This window comes from Nicotiana attenuata, unplaced genomic scaffold (assembly GCF_001879085.1).
Source record: "Nicotiana attenuata strain UT unplaced genomic scaffold, NIATTr2, whole genome shotgun sequence".
NCBI lineage: Eukaryota > Viridiplantae > Streptophyta > Magnoliopsida > Solanales > Solanaceae > Nicotiana > Nicotiana attenuata.
This window is the reverse complement of record NW_017670972.1, coordinates 168801-178323: the sequence shown is the minus strand read 5'-3', so window position 1 is coordinate 178323 and position 9523 is coordinate 168801. Positions and strand designations below refer to the sequence as shown.

General features: G+C 34.5%; 1 protein-coding gene across 2 annotated transcripts; it reads left to right on the top strand.

Moving 5' to 3' along the window:
- The first annotated feature begins 803 nt into the window (after positions 1-803).
- LOC109244934 lies at positions 804-4612 on the top strand. Of its 2 annotated transcripts, none has more exons than XM_019412099.1 (5): positions 804-1084; positions 1562-1733; positions 3950-3997; positions 4090-4188; positions 4267-4612. In XM_019412099.1, the coding sequence occupies exons 1-5, from the start codon at positions 990-992 to the stop codon at positions 4324-4326; spliced, it is 474 nt and encodes a 157-aa protein (XP_019267644.1). In that variant the 5' UTR covers positions 804-989; the 3' UTR covers positions 4327-4612. The 2 variants fall into 2 exon arrangements, with proteins under 2 accessions (XP_019267644.1, XP_019267645.1); XM_019412100.1 differs by having other exon boundaries at positions 811-1084; positions 1562-1716; positions 3950-4008.
- The last annotated feature ends 4911 nt before the right edge of the window (positions 4613-9523 follow it).

Sequence of the window (9523 nt, the reverse complement as noted above, 5' to 3'; positions counted from 1 at the left end):
TGCTGATGCTGCTTCAACGAGACGACATTAGGGTTGTTCTTGAACAAAGATGATGGAGTTGGGGCTGAGCAACTTGAATTTTCTGTTAATATATTTCAATGTATTTCATTGTATCTCGCTGTATTTCATTGTATTCATTGTCTTTTTTTCATTGTATTTCATTGTATCTCGCTGTATTCTATGTATTTCATTGTATTCATTGTCTTTTTTCTTCCATTGTATTTCAATGTAACCCGCTGCATTCTATTATTTCATTGTATTCACTGTCTCGCTATATTCCATAAATGTATTCATATATATTTTTTTAATTAATATAATTTATGTATTCAGATGTATTATATAATTTCTATGAAGATTGATATGTTTTTGGGGTGTTTTTCGGTTGACAATCTTTTTTATAATTGGAAATACAAAATTTGTGTGTTATATTTGAGTTTGTTGAGTTATATTAGGAGTCTATTATGTTAATTGATTCACTTTCCGTTTAAAAACAGTGTAATCCCCTGTTTCACGCCGTGAATACGGTCGAATACAAAAATCTGTCCAGCTATTATCCCCTGTTTCACGCCATGAATACGGTCGAATACAAAAATCTGTCTAGCTGTAATCCCCTATTTCACGCCTAGCAATGCTATTGTATTTATGAATACATTAGCTTAAATACATCGAATACACTCTAAAAAATCTAAAAACATAATTATAGGAAGTAATATAGTAAGCTACGACTAGCTAATAACTACTAAAACACAATGATTTTTGAAAGTTTCTCTTTCCCTAATTATAAGGCGGATAGAAGAATTAACATAAATAGTCACGGTGTATAATTTTGTATAATCAATGTCCACAATAACTGGCTATTTTGTGTAAAGATCCCGGAGTTCCAGACATCGTATAAAGGTAAAAGAAGAACTACTTCGCCGGCGTTGTGCCCTACTTGCTTCCGAAGAAATTTTGCTCCGGCGAAGTTGGAGAGAACAATATAGAGAGAGATGGAACAACTGAGTGAAGAAGAGAAAAAGGCACTTCGCGGAAGCAAATTCGCACCGCTCCCTTCTGCTCCCTCTTCTTCTCGTTCTCAACCCAGGTATAATAAAGCCAAAAAATTAAATTTAGAAAAGTCCCGAATCCCCAGCACGCTAATATCTCTGTATGAATAATGATTATTGAGTGTATGGTTATATAGCAGACTGGATATTCAGAAATTTAACAGTTGATCCCAACAATTTTGGGATTGAGGCATATTGTAGATGTATGTAGATATGGTTGTAGAGAGGAATAAATATAGGCTACAGGGGAATCCAGAATTTGAACTTTATGAGTTCTCTATGTCACTTGACCCACTGATCATTTGAGTTATTGGGTTCTAAATTTTATATGTATACATATTTAGGATAGTTTTTAATATATATATACATGATTTGAGCCAAAACTACTGTGTTCGGCTGAAAACATAGCTTGTATAGTTCATTCGCCTCTGTATACACATGATTAATATATAGCCGATCCCAACTAGTTTGTGAGTGAGGAGTTGGTTGATTGATTTGGTATGTGGGGGTTGCAGGCTGGCTCATCCAGGAGGACCCATGAAGACTAACAAGGCAGCAGCTTTAGCCAAATTCCTTGAGAGGAAATTGCAGGACCCTAATAGCTTGGCCTCTCTTGACCCCCGTCTCATTGAGCTCGCCGTCAAAAATGCTAAACACACTGTTCAATCCAGTACTACTTATTTACTAGTACTACTACTTGTTTTTTTTTTCATTTACTTCACAAATACATGCACCCTTTAATTTCAGATATTTTGCTGGTTTCTCATATTTCTCTAGCTGCGCTAGTGAATCTTGAATGCCCTTTGAGTTTTTACATGATTTATTGTGATTGAAATTATTCCGGCAGTTCTATTTACTTTCTCTTTTTTCTTTCTATCATCACTTGTCATACCCATTTGATCACTTGATATTTTTTGTTCTGGTTTCTTTACCACTTCAATTGTGCTACATAATCTTGATTATCCTTTGAGTTTTACTTGATTTCTTAATATTAAATTACGCACTATGACTGTCCAGTAATGATATCTACTTCAACTCTTTTTATTCAATCATCATCACTTTGCACTCCTGTTTTATCTCTTAAACTTTTTGGTGGTTTGCTTGTATATTTAACTGTGCCAAAAAATCTTGAATTGCGTTTTAATAACAAAGTTTTACATGATTTTAAAGATCAAATGATGCACTATGAGAAGGGAAGCACTGACGCAACGTTAAAAGTTGCCGTCGTGTGACCATTAGATCAAGGGTTCATGCCGCAGAAACAGCCTCTTGCAGAAATGCAAGGTAAGGCTACATATGTAAAACCCAATTTGGTGCTGCCCTTCTTCAGACCCTTCACATAGAGAGAGCTTAATGCACCGGACTGCCCTTTAAATGATGCACAATGACAATTAGTACAGCTGTTTACTTCTTCTCTTTTTTATTAATTATCACTGCTGCTCCCTTTTGCTTTTTAACTTGATATTTTCTGCTGTTTTCTTAATCACATTAATTGTGCTACACTTGAATACCCTTTTGTGTTTTACATGATTTCCACATAATAAGTTATGCACAATGAGACGGGATCCAAGTTTGGGTTAATGGGGTTTCCCAGTTCTGCTGTCTACTAGTAGGAGTACTATTTTTCATCCCGCCATTTCTTACTCCCATTTGAGCGCTGAAAATTTTCTGCCGGTTGCTTTATCAGTTCCAACTGTGCTACAGAACCTTGAATAACCTTTTGAGTTTTTCATGATTCTGTTAAGATTGAATCTGCATTACTTTAAGTGAATTGCTGATTGCATCTTGTATCTCCTTCTGCAGTAAATAATTCAGTTTTAAGTCGCTGGACAATACAGTGGCTCAACTTGGAGAAAGTAGATTTTGTATATATAACTAGATCTTTTAGTTCTGTTGCGCATAGTCTAGTTATGTTTTCTGTCTCCTTAGTGCATGCAGTATTTCGGCTGACTAAGTTCCCAAGTTGGCTTGCAAAATGATGCCATAAACTCCTTTGGGCATTTGATGTCCTTATTTTAGTAATAAACAAATCTTTGGTGAAAGAAAAACTTGAATAGAAACCAGGGCAACTAATTTAATGCTGATAAATTAACATTCGATTTATCTTACTTTGGGGTTGTGTCTCATCGATTTTAGGGATTCAGTTGGAAGCTGTGGAACAGTATATACTTTCTTTCTGCTAGTCACTAAGTGCCATTTATTTTCCAAAAGCTGACATAAACTTCAAACTTAGTACTCTCCCAAAATAATAAACACGTGATTTCACAACTTTGACATGTTTGTGGAAAACTTTGTGATCGTAATGGGTGCTTTTTGTTAAATGGGTTATTTGATCTAATGGAAGAAACATTGGAATTCCAAGTTTTTTAAAAAAGAATTTGAATTCAATTTTTTTCCCCAGATGACAGTCTTTTGTGCATATACACCATTTTAAGTCTCTTTCTGGTTGAATAGTACCGGACCTCCTTTAGAAGGAGTCCAATAGACATACAGTTCTAAGGATTTTTATCTTACAGAAGTGGCATTTGAATCCCTATAAAATTGTAACTTAGATTTGAAATTTATCTCAACTCCGAACTTAACAAAATAATATTTGGATACTGAAAACCAACATTATGCTCTGTATTTCAACAGAATTTTTCTGGTCAAAAGTTTTGTTACTTGATTAGGCTTTTCAAACTGAAGATCGTTTTGACGTTTATTGCTTGATTCTAACCAATAAATAATACGAATATGGTTTTATTTTATAATGCTATATGAAGTTGCTCATTACCTGTCTATAAATGAGGTGATAGTATTCATCTTATAGAAGTGCCATTCATCTGCATGCCATATTAGTTGGTCTAAGATTTGGATATTGTGATAGAGCATAATTACTCTGTTACAATTTGGAAATGGAACAGGTGGGACATCAAGTACAGGAAGAACTGTTCAGCATGTGGATTCTTTTGGTGATTCTGAGGTTTTCGATTTGTGATTTCTATTAAGATTTTTTGCAAGTCAAAGATCTATTAAATTTTCAAGCCCGACTAAATCTTTCCAGGAATCTGCTGGAGAAGATGAAGAGATAAAAATATCCGTCCCAAAGAAAAGTAAGAAAAACAAGAAGAGGAAGAAGTTGAAGAAGGAGAAACAGCACAAGGTATTCTATCAGTATACACATCTTCTATCGTTTATCTTTTGCCTTTCCATGTTAGTCCTGAATGTGGTTTTTGGGCAGAAACTAGAGGAGTCTTCAAATGGAATGGCGAAAAAACCTAAAAAGCAGCTGAAACTATGATCTACATGGGCTTTCAAACTTTGATGTTGTTAGATTATTGGAGCTTTGAATGGATATATGGCATGATAAGAGCCACTAACTTCCTACTACTTGGAGATTTTACAGTTTCAGAGGCTAACTGCACATTCCATCGTCAATCTTGGTCTTCTCAAATTGAATTAGTATTCCTTGCTTTGCCAGTTGTGCAATTGTTTCATTTTTGTATCATTTTACCGTGTGCTTTGAGATCTTGGAGAGCCAGAAACTTTAATAACATTCATAGTTGGAAGGAAATATTTCTTGATGATATTGTTCAAGGTTGGCAGGTGGTAGTTTAACCTGCAGTAGTCTAATGAAATGGAGAATATGCAGTAAGCATATAAGATAAATCGGAAAAGATGCAAATTTTAAAGGTTAGCCAACACAATCTGCAATAATTATACTAGAAAATTGAAAACATAACAATTTTTTAAACGTTAGCCAACACATTCTCCAATTTGTTATCCGCACATGACAAAATCCTCCTTTGCAATATGACGCAAAAAAGATCAAAGAGTCTGCAATCAATAACCATAATTGAAAAAGATACTTCCATGACTCTTTTATTTTTTAATCTGTTGATTTAACCACCACATAAATTTGTTTAAGAACATGTCTCTTTTTTCCCTTTAAAACTCTGTGCTGAATCAAACAAGTTCAAATAAAATGAAACAACAAGTTGGCCATGTTACACTTGAAAAGTAAAATATCGATCAATGCCTTAACTTTCAATCTGCTGAATAAGAATTTTGTCAATTAAGTGGACAGATTAAGAAAGAAAACCATTTTGGTTTATTTGGAACTCATTGTTAGATTAAGCAGATATGCCTTATCTTTTAATATGTTCTCTTCTTTTGTATTTTTTAATATGCATTGGATTATCTTTTAATTACTCCAGCCTTTTTACTTTTTGAAGCAAAATTACGGGATGATAAATCGAATAGTCAGTAATAATCCTGGTCAATAATTTTGAGAGACGTTTTGGGTCAATGGAATGTATTTTTTTTTCTTTTAATTTTGAAGACGTCTCTAAACATTGTTCTTTTGGCTTTCTCCTTTAGTTTATCTATATTAATTTCACCTTTATTGGTTGGATTGCAACATTTTCTTAGCTGTATAGATCTCTGTTGATCCCCGGTTAATTTGATTTTTTTTTTACCCTTACGACCTGTATGATATTGCACCAGTTTATTATTGAGTAAATTTTTTATTTGGAGTTAGAATTTAGACTGTTGCACTGCCAAGTTTCAAAAAAAAAAAAAAAATGCTAAACTTTGAGCGACAAATTTTTTGATTGATTTTTGTTCCTTTAATTTGATTAAATTTATGTGCAAATTTGATTTATGATGTGTTATTGAAATGTGTATGCTTTTGAAAATCTTGCCGAATAGAGGGTGATCTAAGGCTTTAGCTTTATAAGTTTATATGTTGATAAGATATTAACATGACAAGTAGGATTACATCCAATTATAGGATAATAAAGGAGCAACGAAGTCATTAATTCAAATTATTTGAGGATGAAGTGCCAGTTTTACGGCTTAGAAAATTGTTAAAGAAAACTATTGCAGAACAAAGGTTTGAGATATATCAAATTTTCCTTCTTTATACTTTTACTCTTAACCAAATATTATAAAACTAATGAGTTATTTGGTTAATGGCAAATGCTTACACAAATTATGTTTCATCGATCCACAGATTTCAATTAATTAAAGAGAAATTTTTATAAACCACTATTGTTTAGTGGCTATTAGCTAGTTGTAGCTACCATTTACTATATTACTTCCTATAGTTAAGTTTTTAGGTTTTTTAGAGTGTATTCGATGTATTTAAGATACTGTATTTATGAATACAATAGCATTTCTAGGCGTGAAACAGGGGATTACAGCTAGACAGATTTTTGTATTCGACTGTATTCGATTGTATTCACGACGTGAAACAAGGGATTATAGCTAGACAGATATTGTATTCGACTGTATTCACGATATGTAATTGTGAATACAGTAATGTAAATAGCGCAAATCGTGGTCTATTCAGCTGATTTTAAACGGAAAGTTAATCAATTAACACAATAGACTCCTAATATAACTCAACTAACTCAACTACATCACCCATAATCTGTATTTGATGCGAAATATGTTGAATATTTTTCCCAGCCGATAAATACAACAAAAATAGAGCAATTTGAATACATATATACATCTGAATACATAAATTATATGAATTAAAAAAATATATGAATACATTCATGGAATACAGCGAGAGAGTGAATACAATGAAATACATGGAATAAAGTGAGATACATTGAAATACAATGAAATACAACAAGATACATTATACATTTAAATATATTAACAGAATCTTCAAGAAAGCTTTCTGATTGCACAAGCTACCCAGATCGACTCTCTAATTCCGTTTTCTCCCCGGATTCTCATACAAACACAAGATAAAAGATACGATGGCAACAACGATGGCAGAAGATAGCAACTTCGAAGATGACCAGCTCCATGCTATGTGCACTAATGATATTATTAGGGCTTCTCGCCTTCTCGACAATGAAATTCGAATCATTAGGGTACTTACCGATCCGTCAGCGTTTATTTTCTGTTTGTTGAATGCTTTTATTTTCCCGGTTTCGATTATTGGTGTTTTTCTTCAAGTTGTTCCTTTTTCAGATCTGAAGGTGATGGATTCACCATTTCTTTTTGGTGGTCGTGACAGAACCAGTTAAAAATGGAGGGGCTATGGTGGTTAGGTTGAAAGGGTGAAGGTGGAAGATGAGAGAGAGAGAGAGAGAGGGAGAATAGATATGGGGTAGGGGAGAGAGAAAAATAACAGAAAGCTTATTTTATGGCTTCAGAGTAGGAGGTGACCATAATAGATATTTGGCTATAAAAAATTAAATGGTAGCTACGGAATATAATTTTTTTAAAAGGGTATTTATTTAAAATAAATAAGGTATCAACATTGCTATAGGAGGTAACTACCTTGTGGTAGGGGTGTACATAAGTCGGATTGGTTCGGATTTTGCAATTACCAAACCAAACCAATTGTGCCGGGTTACTAAATCTAAAGACCAAACCAATTCAATAAAACTTGGGTTTTTCAATCTCAGTTTTTCTCGGGTTTTCGAGTTATTCGGGATTTTTCCGGTAAAATCTTCATAGCACAAAACATATAACTTGTGCTCAAAATATTTCTTTAATCCTAGTAAGATACAACTATATAAATTATTTTTCAAGAAAATAATACAAAATATGAGATGTGTCATGGCATTATCCTAAAATATTCAACAATGACAATAAAATTATGTAATATAAATATTGCTAATTAAAAATCCATAATAAAAATAAATATAGTCTAAAAGTACTAAGTCATGCAAAAATAAGTAGACTAATAAGGGAGTATTAATTACATTACCAAACGCTAAAGAAAAAAAAATTATGCATTTTTATTTAAATTATTGCAAAACAAAAAATAAATATTCAATACATTGCCGTTCGTAGTATTTAATTGAATGTCTTTTGTTATCATTAGTATTGATTTATAGTACAAGAATTTCATCATAACTCCTGAACCACTAATAGGGTAAACACTTCGTCACATAGAAACCTTTTACTCATCTCATTCCAAGAGAGCCATAGCAGCACGCGAGTGAATTCTCATAACCGTAGAGCATTCAAATTCTCAAGTAGTTGTTTAAACCACGATAACCCTTCCGGGATCTGCCTAGACATAACATGCCATAATACTTGAATACTTCCAAATAAAATCAATTACGGCGGTCGTCGAGCCTCCCACATACCGCCACCACTATGCCAATTCAACCATGGCTAACCAATCTAACTTCTTCTAATTCATCCTTAACTTGTCTTAGAGATAATATTAGCTCAATTACTTACATCACCAACCTAAATCCACACTCACCTTGAGTGACGCCATTCCATGAGACCACATTGTCTCCAAACCCACGAACCATTTCATACCCTCCTTGCACGCACATTCTCATCTTTAACTGATACATCCATTCTGATAATTCCTCTACGAATCCGAAGTATTTTTCTCTTTTTCCTCCCAATGCTACACTGCAAGCCGAAAACATCATAGAACATTCCAAGCCTCTCGTCATAATCTGCTTCAAAAGCTCGATTCTTAACCATACTGCGTGCTTGAATCCTTAGGCACCGCATTTTTAAGCTTTGAATTCACTAGGACCGTTGTTGAGAGTCACCCACTGTGGCTTGATCCCGAATATAATCAACTCCAAGGCTCCGTTGGCACATGAACACCCATCTCAACGAAGCACCCGACTAAATCACTTCCCTTGTAAATCACCTCTGTACGAAGCATAAATCCTGAATCTTCCCAAAGCCTGAACATGAGTCAATAAGGCCAACTATAGCACACCTTTGTCAATTCCTTTGCTCAAATTACCACTTATATTCTTTTTCCTTAATTATAATAACTTACCAATACGCCGATAACCCGAAACTTCACGAGTAGATAACCATTCAACTCAATCATAGACGGTGGGACTCTCCCACTTAGCTTAGAGCCACTTATTACATGACCCCTGGAACCCACTAAGATTCTTTCTTCACTGTTGACATGATCTTGCAACTAACCCACCAAATTCCTCGAAATCTTTCTGTAAAGCCCTTTATGAATACTGTGAATCATTAACCACATTCACATGTCCAACCTCTTTACCGGATAGCTAGTAGAATTCTTCGCATAAGCTTCGTCAACACCACGCGACCGCTATCCTTCTCACAGGAGATAACCCGCCTGTTGAAATTACATGCCGACATCTCCCAATGACGTTGCACTGCACAATTACTATGAAATTTGTAACCTAGCTTGAGCCCATGCTCGTTCGCTAGCTGTACAAGCCCATTCACTCCTCATGGACATCAACTAAATGTGCGACAATACCTTCCAATCCAAAGTCATGTTGTATCCTTCTTCATATCAAGAAACTCATTTCTGTTATATCAAATATCCCCCTGTATAATAGCCGATATTTCAAATTAAGTCCATAGACCCAGTCACTGTCCACCTTGAATCCCAAATCACTCTAGACTTTTTCTCCGGGTGTGTAATCATCCTGCCACAGAACCCATACACTACTCTGCCACTCTCCCACTTTGGTCAAACTCACTCCTTTAAGCGACTACTTGAC

What these genes read in the sequence shown, in the direction of transcription:
- LOC109244934 (XM_019412099.1), top strand. Translation starts at nt 990, where the DNA reads ATGGAACAACTGAGTGAAGAAGAGAAAAAGGCACTTCGCGGAAGCAAA. An exon ending in CCAGTACTACTTATTTACTA is followed by an intron (nt 1,734 to 3,949) that starts GTACTACTACTT and finishes GAAATGGAACAG; the next exon opens with GTGGGACATCAAGTACAGGA. An exon ending in AGAAGGAGAAACAGCACAAG is followed by an intron (nt 4,189 to 4,266) that starts GTATTCTATCAG and finishes GTTTTTGGGCAG; the next exon opens with AAACTAGAGGAGTCTTCAAA.